Here is a 17,742-nt window from a genome sequence, read left to right on the forward strand (position 1 = left end):
GCATATCGTATATATATTATATGTATTATTATTATACATGTATATACCGGGTGTGGCCTGTAACTCGAGAAAATAATTAAAACATAGATTATACTCCTCAAACGGTGACACTTTTGTTCAACAACTTTAAAAAAATATGAAGTATTTAGACTCCCTATTTTTCATACATATTATTTTCAATGGACGCCATCGCCACGCCATATCATTGTGATTGACGTTGCTTGTCACGCCTTAAACATAACGAAATTCGCAATAAATTGCGTCTTAGAATAAACTTTAAAGTGTATTAAAAATCAAACCACAAGTTATTTTTAAAATTTGCTGAACAAGTGTTGGTCAGCATGCAGAATACGGCCTACAGTTTAATTTTTTGCTCATATTACAGGCCACACCCGGTATATTATATGGCAGGTCGGCCTGGAATGTGTGTTAGTGCGCGATAACGTTAGTATGTAAGTAAGTACTTAGTTGTGTTGTCGGCAGGTATGCCTGCGAGGATGATGAGCGCGCGGGCGGGCGCGGGCGCGGGCGGCGAGGTGAGTGTGGCGGACAGCCCGCTGGCCACGCTCGAGTCCCTCGCGCAGGCCGCCGTCATCGCCGTCATGGGCGTCGCCATCGTCATCTCCAACCTCCTCATCATTGCTGCCTTCCTCAATTTCAAAGGTATACTTAGAACAAGTGTTTACCATGCCAGTGTATAGGTACCACTCTCATTTACGTACATACCAGCTTAACTTATTGACCTTATTACATCGCACGGGCGCATGACACATATGCCGTAGTAGACTAGACATAAAAATTCAAAATCGCTCTCCTTCTTGATTCGACTGGCAAATCATATTACTTTTTGGCAACCGGGTTTTTTAACCTAATTAGACCCCGCTGAATCCGAATTTGCCGGTTGCTCGATCGAAATCTTGACCGGAAGTGAGATATTTGACATTAAAGGTCCCTTTTTTTAGTTTTTCGTAAATAACTCTTAAACGGTGGCGCATAGCAAAAAATGTTCTATAACATAAGTAATCTGCATAAAATTGCCTACAAGAAAGATTCAGTACAATTTTTCGCTAGGATCAATATTCAAAGAGATATTAACGCGGGAAATTTAATTATAATCACTTCTAAGGTCCCTTTTTTTAGTTTTTCGTAAATAAATCATAAACGGTGGCCAATATCAAAAAATGTTGTTAAACGATAATAATCTACACAAAATTTTGAACAAAACATATTCAGTACACTTTTCGCAGGGATCAATATTTAAAAAGATAATAAAGAGGGAAAGTTCTAGTATAAGGAATTCTAAGTTTCCTTGTTTTTATTTATTCGTTAATAATTTGAAAAGTATGACTCATAGCATTAAAAATCTTATACATAAATAATAAACATAAAATTTCTTACAAGAAATATGTAGGACACTTTTCGCTAAGATCAATATTTAAAAAGACAAAGCAGCGGGTAAGTTATAAATAATCAATTTTAAAGTCCCTGTTTAGTTTTTTGTAAGTAACTCGTAAACGGTGTCCCATAGCAAAATAGGTTTTCAAGAATAAATTATCAACATAAAATTTCCTCCAAAAAATATCTGGAACACTTTTCTCTAGGATCAATATTTAAAGCGATATTAAAGGAAGAAAGTTAATTACAATCAGTTCACAGGTCACTTTTTTTTAGTTTTTCGTAAATAACTCGCAAACGGTGGCCCGTTGCAAAACAATATTATACATAAACATTAAACATTAAATTGTCCACAAAAAATGTTCTGTACACTTTTTCACTACGATCAATATTTAAAGAGGTATTAAAGGGGGTAAGTTAATTGTAATCAATTTCCAGGTCCCTATCTTTTAGGTTTTCGTAAATGACTCGTAAAATAAGGCTCATAGCAAAATAAGTTCATAATGTTCTTGTAAATAAATAATCGGCATAAAATTTTCTACGAAAAACATATTGAACACTTTTCTCTGGGATCAATATTTGACACGATATTAAAGAAAGAAAATTCATTACAATCAATTCACATATCACTTCTTTTTAGTTTTTAGGGTTCTGTACCTCAAAAGGAAAAAACCGGCCAAGCGCGAGTCGGACTCGCGTTGCAAGGGTTCCGTACATTACCCAAATTTCAACAATGTATTTTTTATATGTGAAACGCGAGTGAATTGCCTTTAAAAAACCCGTAGGGGTCGAATCATAAACTAATTGGTCCGCTTCACGCTTGACTGCATATTTCTAACAAAACTTACAAAATAGTTTTTTTAATTTAAAAAAACTATGTTGTAAGTTTTCGGAGTTTCGGAGATAAAGGGGGGGGGGGGGCTCTCCGAAACTACTGGGTCTAAAATTTTGAAAAAAACATACATAATAGTTCTTTACCTATAGGTAACAGGAAAACCTATTAGAAATATGCATTCAAGCGCGAATCGGACATTACTTAGTTTTTGAACCGACCCCAACAGGATTTTAGAATAGGGACCTGGAAATTGATTACAATTAACTTACCCCCTTTAATACCTCTTTAAATATTGATCGTAGCGAAAAAGTGTACAGAACCTTTTTTGTGGACAATTTAATGTTTAATTTTTATGTATAATATTCTTTTGCAACGGGCCACCGTTTACGAGTTATTTACGAAAAACTAAAAAAAAGTGACCTGTGAACTGATTGTAATTAACTTTCTTCCTTTAATATCGCTTTAAATATTGATCCTAGAGAAAAGTGTTCCAGATATTTTTTGGAGGAAATTTTATGGAGATAATTTATTCTTAAAAACCTATTTTGCTACGGGACACCGTTTAGGAGTTACTTACAAAAAACTAAACAGGGACTTTAAAATTGATTACAGTGAAACCTGGTTAATTGGCACCTGGATAAATGGAAAACCTCAATAATTGCAACCAAAAGTCCGGTCCCGGTCCCTTGAGACCAAAAGGCCTCTATAATTGAAATTTTGGAACCTCTATAATTGCAATTTAGATTTTAGTGCTTTTCGTAATTTTGCCTCTATAATTGACCACATCGCAACTTAAGACCTCTATAATTGACACTGTGCTAAAAAAATCCGTTATTTTTGCTCTTGTTTTTACCTCTATTATTGAAACGAGTCTTACTTATTACCTCTGTAATTGAAATAATGTAGTTGTAGACAGCAGAAACAATATTTTAATAGCACTGATCATTTTATTTATATCTCCATCCAGAATTCAATTTATTTATTGGGTATCTATCACAGCCTGTAGTAGGTGAAATAGTTTTGATCAATAAAAAACAAAGTAGGTACGCTTTTTACATTCTAATAAAACTTTCTTTTACAATTCAAGGGAATTTTTTAAACCCAAATGATAAGAAAATAAAGTGGTAATTAATATAGTGTAAAAGTGCAAGTATAGACAGAAGCAATATATAGACCAGAAACCCAGAACGTAAGCGTGTAAATCTACTTTAAATGGTTATTTGCACCTCCATAAAAGAAATTTGTCAGAACGCAACCTCTATTAATGAAAACCTCTATAATTGACACAACGATTTTTTGAACCTCGTTAATTGACGCGACCTGCTTAAATGAAAAACCTGGTTAATTGCCAAAAAACGGCCGGTCCCTTGAGATTGCAATTATCCAGGTTCCACTGTATTAATAATTTACCCGCTGCTTTGTCTTTTTAAATATTGATCCTAGCGAAAAGTGTTCTGCATGTTTCTTGTAGGAAATTTTATGTTTATTATTTATGTATCAGATTTTTTTTGCTATGAGTCATACTTTTCAAATTATTAACGAATAAATAAAACAAGGAAACTTAGAATTCCTTATACTAGAACTTTCCCTCTTTATTATCTTTTTAAATATTGATCCCTGCGAAAAGTGTACTGAATTTGTTTTGTTCAAAATTTTGTGTAGATTATTATCGTTTAACAACATTTTTTGATATTGGCCACCGTTTATGATTTATTTACGAAAAACTAAAAAAAGGGACCTTAGAAGTGATTATAATTAAATTTCCCGCGTTAATATCTCTTTGAATATTGATCCTGGCGAAAAATTGTACTGAATCTTTCTTGTAGGCAATTTTATGCAGATTACTTATGTTATAGAACATTTTTTGCTATGCGCCACCGTTTAAGAGTTATTTACGAAAAACTAAAAAAAGGGACCTTTAATGTCAAATATCTCACTTCCGGTCAAGATTTCGATCAAGCAACCGGCAAATTCGGATTCAGCGGGGTCTAATTAGGTTAAAAAACCCGGTTGCCAAAAAGTAATATGATTTGCCAGTCGAAATCGATTTTATGAAAATTAAAACCAGACTATAGGCATGGAGGCCAATCCAAGTTACATTTTGAATTCAAAATCGCTCCTTCCTAAATCGATAGACTTCGTGAATTAATACAAAATTTATAGTTTAAAAACAAATAAATGGTACAAGTTGTCTCAAAATGCCCAGCTACGCCACACAACACATATTTCAGCTGTAAATTTCTGTGTAAACGTGTCACTCTCAACCTTCTTCTGAAATAACTGACTTTCAAAGTACTTAATACGTAACTACTTAACAAATGAAAATGTTGACGGTGGTAGTGGGTTATGTTATATGGAGACTAATGGCTCTGTGAGCTGTAAAACTCGCAAACCCTCATTATTTCACTATTTTGAAAAAAAACAGTAGGTATTTAAAACGACAAAAAGCGAATAAAAAAACATGTAATGTGCAGGGGAACAGACTGATATTGTTTTCGAACCACGCTATCTGCTACGACTGCTACGACGTAGCGCTACGTACGTAGCGTATCAGTGGATGAGCTTAAACTTCCTCACGCATTGTCACGCACCTTCTTAAGTTTAGTTATGTTTAAATAAATATTATTAAGTAAATAAAAAAATAAAGGACAATTTTACACAAATTGACGGCTTGTGTTTGGGTACCAGACGATGATATGATACTAAACTTTTATACAATTGATAAATTTATAATGTTTAAAAAAGGTAAATATATAAAAAATACCTTACATATTTACCATATACTTAAAATGTAAAATAGGTAATGGAATATACATATAGGCCAAATTAAAAATCTAGAGGAGGCTATTATGATCCTGATATCAAAAATAGGTGCGAGAATAATAACAGTTGAAAAAAAAAAACAATTTAACATAAAGTATTATACTAGGTAATACACTATTTAACAATCATAAACTATAATATTTATACACAATTTCACAATATATTTACACATGTACCTGCCAGAGTAGTAGGATGGCATTAGACTTTGCTTTAATATTATTAAAACTGGTGTTAAGGTATAGAATATTATTTGGCTATTTCTAAAGAATAGGATTACGCAAAATCATAAGGTTTCTCGTAAACGTTTCATCCTCTTGTCCTAGGATTATCAACGTGTCATTCAGGTGCGACTTAGTGCGGCCCTCGGTGATATCGCGTTTCTTTATACCTCTTATATGTAGATACACAAAGATCAAGAAAAGCGTTCATTACTTCGATGTTTTGAGTCGTTTTAGCACAACTTTTGGTGCTAAGAAAATAGGCATAGGCAATTTAAGAGAAAATTGGGACACCTTTTGAAATTTGATTAAAACTTGTAAATAACCACACAACATACGCTTAACGTATTTTAAAAACTGAATTTACTGCGTTTATTTCATGTAAGTAGGTAGTAGGACGTGTGATAGAAATTAAATTATGGAATGCATTTTTACCCGACTTCTAACTTAGTAGTTTATGTATGTATCGTATGTTTCTGTGTAGCGACAAAGCTACTAAGCATAATTAATGATTTGCTGTCGTGACACGGCTGACGTAGGCTACATTTTTTATCGTCTTTGAATGAGGAGGGCGGGAAAAGATACCGTGGTCGGGTGAACGTTTTGTAAATATTTTGCTTGTTTTTATTTACTTAGGTACCAGTGTTTTCTCTAAATGTTCGGAATCTTGACTCTATGTAGTCTATGTCAACGTTCTTTAGAAAATAGGAAACAATGGTAGTGTGAAATAAGTAATATAAAAATGTAATATTATTTGTTTCGAAGAGAAGAGAGTGGTGGTATCGGCAGCCGATCGTAAGATCAGGCATATCGTGAAACGTGAAAATCTTTGACCCGTTCTCTGAGTCGACGGAGCCCCGCTACGCGGGGCTCCTATTTCTGGGCAGTTTACCCTTCGGGCATGTGATGCAACCTAACGAACCTATCCTACTTATATATTGGTTTAATGTGACTATCGTCAAAACATTACACAGGAACATTACGATCTGCCTGATCTTACTATCGGCCGCCGACATATATATCTTCACCAAGTGTGGCAGTTTCATTTTCTTGTTCCAGGTCTCTCGAACGAGGTGATTAATTACTACCTCTTATCACTGGCTGTGGCGGATTTATTGTGTGGGTTGTTCGTGGTGCCTTTATCCGTATACCCAGCCATTACTGGCCGCTGGATGTTCGGCGACCTAATGTGCCGACTCGCAGGATACGTCGAAGTTACTCTGTGGTCCGTCTCAGTCTACACTTTCATGTGGATATCAGTGGACCGATACCTGGCCGTCAGGAAGCCTCTCCGATATGAGACGGTTAGTGCGACGGTAGTTATCTTTTTCAATACCTCTTTTGTGGACGTAGTAGTGATGTATTCACAACTAGAAACTCCTTTACAAATAAAAACGACACACACGCCTTGAATCATCTGTGACAGACACATTTTGCTCCTCAAAAACTTCATACCTACATATCTGATTTCAGGGATATCGGGTTTCTACACCTCACGTTCCAACATAAATATTTTCTAAACATTAGATTCCGGTAAAATACATATTTGTCGTACCTACCTACCTATTTCGAGTATAATATTAATCTAACTAAGCTTACTGCACTCCCAAGATACCCAAATATAGAAATTATTATAGTATCGAGTTTCGGTGTAGATTGAAATCTTGTAGTAAATAAGTTTACGTAGTATTAAAACTTTAAACAAAGGTATTTTTAGATCAGAATTAAGCGCCCCTCTAGATTGATGTGTGTCTTTTTTATTTTTAAAAAGGCCTATTATCCTTGCAATCTGTTAAAATATTGTATACTAGTTAGCTACAATCCCTTATTTAATATACGAGATTTATAAGTACAGAATCGATTAATGGGATAATAGACCTGTGGCCCATTAGAGCAAGCGTTTTATTTATTTATTACCTATGTATTTCCTAAATATGCATAAAGTAAAATTTTATTACTTCAGAGTGCTCTTTTCCAATTTTAATTTGCATGGTGTGGTGAGACTTAATGACACCGAAAACATCGTTCTTAACTTCCAAAGGATTTTTTGGACAGGGGACGAAAAAGTATTGTTTAATTTTATTTAACACTATTTAGCTGGTTTTCTGCCCTTGCTGTACTTGGTCCTAAAGGAGTGTAGTCGCAATGCACTAACTGTGCTGTGTAGTATATATGTTTAGTTTTATTAAACTCAATTGCGGATGCTGAGTTAAATAAGTAGTGCGCTTTTTGTGAATCGATGTATGAGACTTAAGTATGTTTACCCCCTTCTAACGACGCATGCCTCTTTTGTAAACATTTTTGCTTCTATAACTACAGAGGGTTTAATTAAACGAGGTAAATAGAAAAACGTACATACTTAATGACAAACAAGTTGAAAGGAATTAATTTATTTGATAAATGGCGCGATTGTTTTTTTTTTTTGCCTAGCGCACATATTTGATTGATTAATAGTTAGGTACCGTAGTAATCGAGTACCTACTTAATAATCTAAAATATAAATAATTTAGGGAAATCGGTTATAACAAGCAGTAGGTATTTGTCTATAATCGGAACGTGTGCACTAAGCGCTAGGGCAGGGGTCGGCAAACCATTGAAGGCAATATAAAACCGCAGTAGAGATAAATACTTTAAAAAAGTTGTTTTAGTGTCTATTTAAATTCTCTAAGTGAACATTTTTTGGCGTCTTATAGATCCACAAAAACGTACTGGTCCAAAGAGCCGCATTTGGACTGCGAACCGCGGTCTGTCGATCCCTGCTCTAGGTGGTTTCTTTTAATAACATAATGAACTTAAGTATTTTTAAACATTCTGTAGATTTTGAGTATTGTAAGGTTATGCAAACTTGTACGTTCACTGTAAACAATTTTTGTACAATATATCTAGAATTAGATGTGGGATGCCACTTTTCGATAACCTTGCTAGAGTTTAACTAATGTGGAAGCTATTCAGCCTGTCACCTTTTCTAATTATTAACAATTTTCTAATTATGCTAAGCGGCACACTACATGGGAGACATCTCCCTCGGCCTGATCACTAAATAATTACCTACAATTAGGGATTTGAATAATTTTTATTTTTATAATTTACAAGAACATACTGTTGTTTAACCCCTCGAGCAGTAAAGCAATCTTCTATCTATCTATATATATAAATGCAAGTGTCCTGACTGACTGACTGATTCATCAACGCAGAGCCGAAACTACAAAGGATAGAAAGTTGAAATTTGCACACTAGATTACATTTATAAAGTGTACAAGAGATAAGAAGCGATTTTGAGAAATTCAACCCCTAAGGGGGTTAAAAAAGGGATGAAAGTTTGTATGGGGTTCAAGTTTTATTTTAAGCTAGGAATTTCGAAACTTCGTAAAAAGATATATCATTAAAATACAAGAAAACTAATTTCAGCGTTTTTGAAAATTCAACCCCTAAGGTGGTGAAAAAGGGGTTGAAAGTTTGTATGGATATCAAAAATTTTTTCGAACGCGGGACTTGAATCTTTGTATTTGAGGATATTATTAAAAGACAGGAAAAGTAATTTCAGCGTTTTGTAAAATTCATCCCCTAACAGGGTTAAAAAGGGGTTGAAAATTTGAATCCACTACAAATGCTTTGAAACTTCTTAGAAAGGCGTAATAGCTGATTACAAAAAAAGTGATTGCAACGTGTTTAGAAATTCAACCCCTAAGGGGGTTAAAAGGGGGATGAAAGTTCGTCTTCGGGTACAAATTTTATTTTAAGCTAGGAACTTGAAACTTTGCAAAAAGGTATTAAATTAAATTACAAGAAAACTAATTTCAGCGTTTTTGAAAATTCATCCCCTTACGTGGTGCAAAAGGAGTTGAAAGTTTGTATGAATATCAAACATTTTTAGTGTTCCGCACAAAAAACTTTGTTCACCGAACACTTATGGGATCACTTCAGTCTTGCAAATCAGTTAAATGCGTTTTTTTTTTCAAGCTTTCAAGCTAGGAATTTCAAACTTGGTAAAAGGGCATTGACATTATATTTAAAGTTTGTATTATAAAGTTTGCATCGATGAAAATTATAGCTACTCAATATGTAAAATGTTCAAGATAAGAGTCCACGCGGACGAAGTCGCGGGCAACAGCTAGTATTTTATATTTGCGCGGCACGGCACGCAGCCTCAAGGCGCTAAGTTTTCAATATTAAAAATGGCGACCGCCGCATTTGTCCATTTCGAGGCAACTTGCGTAACCTTTACTGACTATCGCAAATAAAATTGCCCGATACGATTGCTACAGTGCACACGTTTTGAACTAGTCCCCGAGAAAGCGGTGTATTCGGGGCTTGATTATTCACCAAATAACTATACGTATGATGGATGCACTTTCATCGTGTATCGCATTCGTCGTAACCACATTACGACGTCACGTCACGGCCACGATAACAAGCGATTAAAGTGCAACCATCATGGGCCCGCTAATTTCACTTCGGTACCGTATTTTCGGTATACCGTAACATAATCAAATTCGTGTTACTAAGCCCAGTCGCTTACAACGTTCAGGTACAAACTCGCACTCGAAGTCAGTGCTGGATGGTGTTCACTTGGATATCAGCGGCAATGCTCTGTTGCCCACCACTGCTAGGCTACAAGAAGGAAGCGAACTTCGACAAGGAGACCTTCATCTGCATGCTGGACTGGGGCACCACGTACGCCTACACTGCCACTCTCGGAATTCTCGTCCTAGGGCCGAGCGTAATCTCTATAGTTTATAATTACTTCTATATATTTTCAATGAAACGAAAACTAAACAGTGGTGCACCTATTCACGATAAAGAATATGCAACTGCTTTAGCGGAGAACCTCGCTAACCCTAGCCACTGGATGAGCTTTATTCTCGTGTCAGCTTTTTGGCTTAGCTGGGCGCCGTACGCCGGGGTCAGGCTGTATGAGTACTTCACTTCTCAGGAACTTAAGATTCCGATGCTGCACTTTGGTGTCGTGTGGCTTGGAATATTAAACTCCTTTTGGAAAATTGTAATTTTAATCTCTTTAAGTCCACAGTTTCGATTAGCTCTCAGAATACTTTGCTTAACAGCCTGCTGTCGCACTAAGGGCAGGTTACAAGCCGAGCTTATAGGTTTGGATAACGACGACTGAATCATCTTTTGGTCTACATACTGTTACGTAAAACAAATTGAAACTTTAATAACATACGTATATCATTAAGAGACAAAGAGTGCCCATTACTGGCGGTGCAAACAAGAGTTTTGGTTGTGTAGTATTGAATATGTACGTCTGTTAGTTCGATAGAGGTAAATACAACCGTGTTTGTAATTGAACAGTGCCTGATAATAATAATATTACAATAAAGTCCACGAGTTATAACATCGCCGTTTTTGCTCGTTTGGGTAATTCCAGTAGTAATCTCGTGATTATCGCTCAATATAGATTATTGTTGTTTCTTCTCTTTGTCTCTAGTACATTTTTATGAATAGTTTTTAACATACCTTGGCGATAAATTACCTACGACATTATATATTAAATCTTCTATTTGAGGCATTTGTTTTTAATAACGTCAAGTCTCTTTTTGGTAGATCTTAGTGCGTATGCGTACCCTTTCGAGATAGTTTCATATTAGATGGTCATATAAGGGTGCCTTTTAACATATTTTGTAGGCTTGAATAACCCACCAGAACAAAATATTTTAATTAAATAGCATATTTTCTTAGTTGAATCATAAGTTCTGTTACAAGTCATTTTATGAATAAAATAACACCTGCAGTACAGCGAGTTGATTCGCTGTGAACAACACTGTAGTATAAGTAATTAAATTAGTGTAGTACATAAATTTCAACCATCATGCAGATCTTGAGCTTTGTAGCAGTGGCTGAGGATGCACCCGCGATTAATGTTCAACTCAAAGTGAAGAGAGAGAATCCTTTAATTCAATCGTTTCTATAAATAATAAGTAGTAAAACGATTATAACGTTTTATCTATTAATATACTTGTAAAAGAACTAATGAGTTAACAAAGAGGCCTTTCACATTATCCAATACGATCCCAGCTAACGCCAATAGATTGTGACTGTACAGGTACCTAGTCTCTAGCATTGCATATATACATATATGCATTGGTCGTCTCAACCGCTCTTGACACAGCGTTACAACAATCATCCGTCAGGGATGCAGTGGCCATTGATGATGAGGTACCTAGTATTTTTCACATACCTTGGGTCAGTACTCAGTACCCACAGTTGACAGTTGTCTTCTCAATATATTTTTGCGTTTTAAGGTTATAAATAATATGGCATTGACAGCTGTTACCGTATCCAAGCTATGTGAAAAATATGAACATACTATACCTAACTACATAGGTAGCACATTGTAAACATTGTCCTTCGTGTATTTGATAAATAAATAATTGGATATTGATGCCAACACCGATATATCGCCAGCCAGAAATGTAGATTTTATTTTATGTATTTACGAAGCATGTACGTACGCATGTATGTACTTAGCAAATATGTATATGTGGCGGCACTGTTAGCGACATCGTCTCGGATAATGTAAAATGGCTCTAAGTACTTATTAGTGTCGTTAACGCTTTAGATCGTGGTTATTACACTGTCTTACGTTTCTTATGATAATAAATAAATAGATTAGGTACTTAAATAGGTACATTGACTAGAAGGTATCATTCGTAATATATTTTTTTACAAAATATGTGTGAATAAAGAGCAATATGGAAAGAGTAATGAATCCATATCATTTGATTTTTAAACATTGTATTAGTAATTAACTCATTTTATTGGTAAAGATACTAATAAAAGTAATAAATCTGTAGATTGCAAGATATTCTAAACTAATATTACGTGTTTAGGTATTGGGTATATGATTTTAACGCACAGCAGTGATGAGGATCCTATTTGTAGGAAAAAGTACACGTGCTATCAGTTGGCACCGCATGTACTAGGTAAGTAGGTACCCATAATATAAAAAAAAAACTATAACTCTTAATACATGTATATTTTGCGATACCTATTGTTAATTTGTTGTTACATACTCGTACCTACATGGACTGTCATGGGACTCGACGAATGGAAAACGGAATGCATATTCAGATAACTTACGTAATAATTTTAGTGATTTATATTAACCTTAAATCGTTATCAGGCGCCCTTCAAGTGGGCACGTCACATGTTAAAAAAACTACCTGATATGATCAATTGATCGGTAATCAATAGTCTGGAAGAGATCGCTTTATAGCGATAAGTCCGCCTGTTGTTACCTACTCATTTAAGTCCTGTCTTTTTTTTCTAATATGTACTTTTCTTTAGTAGTGCACAATAAAGAATTTTATTATTATTATTATAGTCGGTCGCTTCTCTGTACGGGCTTGGAAATAAAGTTATTTTGTATATGAATGAATAAAGTTATTTTGTTTTGTTTTGTTTTTGTATAAGAATTTCGTTGTTTTACGCTCTCTAATTGTACAATGTACAATATATTTGTCTCATTCAATTTGCATTACAGTTGAGTTCATAAATATGTGTTAAACCTACCTCCATTTTGGATTAAGGTGAAAAAATTTATATAACTATAATTAATTCGACTGTACCAAACAGTGTCCAACAGGGTCCGCCGATACCGATGTAAGCTTACTAACATAATATTTTTGTAACTTTCGGTGTATGGAGTGTCTGTGTATTTGTTGTAGAATATCACATACGAGTATTTGCAAACTGTAGTTTCTTATTTCTCAAACCTAAGGCTGTGCTTAGATAATTTTGTGTGTTTATAATATTTTTATTTTTAGAGTAGTTGTAGACATTATGAAGTTAATAATTTTTGTTATGATGCATTAGGTGAACGAGAAAGAGATAGCTATACCATATGAGCAAAAACTAACATTTTAGCGACGCGATGGCACGATTTATAGCCATGGAATTAACAAACATCTTTAATTTAGAACTACATATTACGGTTGTAAGCCTAATTAAAGTTATACCTAAATTAAATCCCGCCTTATTTGCCGTTTTAAGACAAACAACTTCCCTAATGGTACACATTTATAATAACGCCCCGTTTCCGTTACCTTACAAAACAACATGCGGTGAACTATCTACATAAAAGACCTTAATAGTTATACCCGGTGTTGGCCGAAAGTTAATTGCAATCAACCTTATAAATTGAACCGTAAACCGTAACGGACGGTTACAGTTTACGGTTCAATTTATAATAGTTAATGGCCAAAAATGGTTAATTGCATTAACATTTCGGCCAACACTGCCTATTGACGTAAAATGACATTGGAATGATTTGTATCTAACTACTGGGGGCCGATTTTTGAAATTCGACCACTCGATTTCGTGTATTTCGTTAAATGATATCTCCACTACTAGGCGTTTAAATTCTACTTAATAGAATTGAAATCGAGTGGTCAATACCACTAGATTCCAAATTTCGATCTCTCGTATTTCAAAAATTAGCATTTCGCCGTTTTCCACTGATTTTCGAGTGACGAAATCGAGTGATCGAAATTCAAAAATCGGCCCCCTGGAGTCAGTTATGTAACGCTGCCATACATGACCCAAAAATTTTTTATTAAGCTATGAGCTTCATCACATCTGATATTTGAGTAATTCTAAGCATTTCTAGCCTGAAGTGGGGGGGAGGGTGGGGTACAAAGACGGCCGCCATCCGTCATCTTTAAAAAAAATCTACTCTGATCCTGGTGGGTACTAGGGCAAGTTTGGTATCATTTTCGTATAAACCAAAGACGTAGAATTCATTGCTGATATTTGTTTTTTCAATTTCATAGTAATTTTACAAGAAAAACGTAAAAAGGTGAAAAATTTGGTTGGAGATTTTTGCTACGCGGAGCCGAAACTACAAAAGATAGAAAGTTGAAATTTGCACACTAGATTACATTTATAAAGTGTACAAGAGACAAGAAGCGATTTTGAGAAATTCAACCCCTAAGGGGGTTAAAAAGGGGATGAAAGTTTGTATGGGGTTCAAGTTTTATTTTAAGCTAGGAATTTGAAACTTCGTAAAACGATATATTATTAAAATACAAGAAAACTAATTTCAGCGTTTTTGAAAATTCATCCCCTAAGGTGGTGAAAAAGGAGTTGAAAGTTTGTATGGATATCAAAAAAATTTTCGAACGCGGGACTTGAATCTTTGTATTTGGGGATATTATTAAAAGACAGGAAAAGTAATTTCAGCGTTTTGTAAAATTCATCCCCTAACAGGGTTAAAAAGGGGTTGAAAGTTTGAATCCATTACAAATCCGAGTAGACACACATTTCTTATTGCCTCCCAGGCTTGAAATGCTTAGAATTACTCAAGGAACATATGTGATGAAGCTCATAGCTTAATAAAAAATTTTTGGGTCAACTTTATAACTGCTTCCGCTAAACTAGGTAAAAGATTTAGATAGCTACATATGTAACAAATAAATTGCATTGTATGAAGATGTACCTAATGTTTATAATTTATAACAATAAAGTGTTGTATAAATTACTATGTACCTATGTTAGTAATGTCTGTAGCACATACGCCTGAAGTAGGGGAAAGCGGGTACTAACGTAACATATACTATTTCCTTAGTTTCAGGTAAACCATTATTTAAGAGGTTTGTAATGACGGTAATGAATGTAGGTAATACGACATATTAAATCAAAAAAGTATTAATTATCTAACTGAATATTAATATAATAATACAGTTTGATATTTGAATTTTAACTGCTTAAACACATTATATTTCATGAACATAAATAATTTTTATATCAAGTAATGAGATCAATTATTATATTATGAACATGTTTTCTCATCAGATAATTCAGTGCTCATATTAAGGCTTCTATTCACTCACAAATATAACACACATATCGTTTTAATTTTAATTATGATTAACGCATTAAGAATGTGATCACATTTTACATAAAATACTTTGTATTAAATGGAAATGTTATTTGTACCCATAAGGCTAGTTTACTTTTGTACCCGGCCGCATTTTTCTGAAAACATGAAAAATAACTTTGTAACGGCACGTGGTAGAATAAAAACATATTATAACATTATGCAATCAATTTAATCAAGAATCGATATGCAAATATTTTGATAAATGTAACCCTTTTAATACAGCGTAAACATTAAATAACTACACGTCAAAAATCGTAAATTTGATTCGTAAAATCAAGTAGGGTCCTCTCACACAACCTAAGAGCACGTGACATGCGTTTCGATTGAATGCAAGTGGATGTAGCGGGAGCGCCGGCTATCACCTGATGGCAGCGAATGCAGCGAAGCAGTGTTATTTGACTATGGCTAAACCTACCAGAGTATTGTTACTTTTCACCCGCTTTTACGTATGTCCCCGCTCTCCCCTACCTTTTTATCTATTTCTACGAAGCCTACTACATAGAAGTGTGTTCACATTCCTCTGCTTCTATCGAAGATCCGGTGATATCAATTTAAATCTACATTGCCTTCATTGTACTTACTAACTATTAATTAATGTAATTTTACAGTATGCGCAGTAGTATTTACGTAGGTACCTATAATTACTGCATTAGTTATCGTCGTTATCGATTCAAGAACAAAGCAATAGCATAAACGAGGAATTTAAGTTTATTATTCAGAATAAGTTATATAGAAGTTACTCGTGGAAAAGTATCTAAGAATTAAAACTCAATTTGATATTAATAGAATTTGTAATAGCGACATTTATCGATCTCATTATTTATAAAATTTACGTAAAATTGACGACTAGTTATATAGTTACATATAACGAGTTAACTAGAATAAATTTGTTAGTACCTATGTATTGTTATAAAATATGTAGGGTGTGTAACAAGTCATTTGGAAGTAATTAAAGCTAAAATTATCCTTTATATGTTAAATTTAGTCGAAACCAGTTCATGTACCTAGTTTGTGTGTTTGTGAGTTCAATTCTAATTTTTAATAGGTACTTACCTAATTGTCGTGTACATATGGCAGCTGGGGTTACTTACGGACAGAAGGTTATTTTCCTGTGCATGTGCAGTGCACCGTCAGCGTTCCTTCATAATTTTATTGTTACATTAAGCCAACTGACAATAGATACTTTTAAAAGTAAAGCTAGAGAGTTATTTTTTTTATATATTTTGTTATTATTTTAATATCAGTTTGAATAAGTAAATCTCTGATCTATTATAATAGACTACAAAATACACAAATATTATACTCAAATTTACTTATGACTTGATTGCTCAAAATTATTAATCTTGTTACGCCAAGCCGGCCTAGCCAAGATGCTAATCGTTTGCGCTACGACAACGAAACGCTTACGCTACGTCTTACGTAGGCGAACAACGCGCGAACGCGGCGCGGCGCGGCGCGGCGAAATCAATCCTTTGATGCCCATAGAAGTGTCCTACGTAAGCGATCTCGTTGCGAACGCGGTGCGGCGCGATTTGCACGCGAATGTCAGGCGCCGCGTTCGCGCGTTGTTCGCCTACGTAAGACGTAGCGTTACTGTCTCTCTATCACTCTTACATATCAGTGAGATAGAATAGAGAGACATATGTATAGCGTTTCGTTGTAATAACGCAAACGATTACTCGATTCGATTTGAGCGAGCTACCTAGTGAACATTGTAATATTTGTAAGTCATGATACCATTTCGGAAGGTCACTAGGACTAGGCGGTGATATACCCACCGAACTTAGGCACCTTGCTCGCACCATCGTACCAACCTCGTACTAAGTCGTTGTTAGTCAGGGCATAAATAGGTTCTTCGCCTTAATGATCTAGTATTTTTTTCATGTATTGTACTTAAACTATATGAGCATAAGCATTACACCAAAACGATTTAAGTACCATCAAAGGACACCATATAAATTTTGCCACATATTATTAAGTAGTTATGTACTGTCTCGTTGAGTTCACATATTTTCAAACATATTTACAAGCCAACGGTTGGATAGGCTTTCAAAACGAATAAGGTATAAAAAACATTTTTATAAAGTTAATTAGTCTCGGAAATAATAGCTCTGAAACAAAAATAAATGTGTCGTCGTCTCCTTTAACTTTTGAACGATATCGTCCAAAAAATATGAACGAAATCGTGAAACAAAATGATTACTTACATGATCGGTACAGTCGTTTTTGAGTTATTTGCAAAAAATCTTCTCTTAGTAAAAAGACGTACTTACAAAGCGCTGTAAAGAAAGGTACTCTTGGGCAATTTTTCTTATTTGAGTTCCAAGTATGTATTGGAGAAATGTATCTCTTATCTGTAAGGGTGACGCGTAAAATATTGCTTTAGATACCCTTAACTTTGCGATATCTAGATATGATAAATAGATGTAGGAAAGACGCCAATGAGTTTAAGCATACCATAAAATTCGTATGACCCAGTGACCCATCGTAAGCTTAACTTTCTGTATGTAATTTTAACTTAGTGATTTGTATTATTAGTACTGTTTTATGCAGTTAAATTATATTAATAAATA

At 34.6% G+C, this 17,742-nt stretch overlaps 1 protein-coding gene across 2 annotated transcripts; it reads left to right on the plus strand.

Annotated features, from left to right (window-relative positions):
• Positions 1–475: 475 nt before the first annotated feature.
• On the plus strand, positions 476–16,386 carry LOC134679496 (G-protein coupled receptor 52). 2 transcript variants are annotated; one of them, XM_063538425.1, is made up of 3 exons: positions 476–663; positions 6,331–6,587; positions 9,800–16,386. In XM_063538425.1, exons 1-3 carry the CDS (start codon positions 486–488, stop codon positions 10,394–10,396), a joined length of 1,032 nt encoding a protein of 343 aa, XP_063394495.1. In that variant the 5' UTR covers positions 476–485; the 3' UTR covers positions 10,397–16,386. The 2 variants fall into 2 exon arrangements, with proteins under 2 accessions (XP_063394495.1, XP_063394496.1); XM_063538426.1 differs by having other exon boundaries at positions 6,331–6,575.
• Positions 16,387–17,742: the final 1,356 nt, after the last annotated feature.

This window comes from Cydia fagiglandana, chromosome Z (genome assembly GCF_963556715.1).
Source record: "Cydia fagiglandana chromosome Z, ilCydFagi1.1, whole genome shotgun sequence".
Taxonomy (NCBI): Eukaryota; Metazoa; Arthropoda; class Insecta; order Lepidoptera; family Tortricidae; genus Cydia; species Cydia fagiglandana.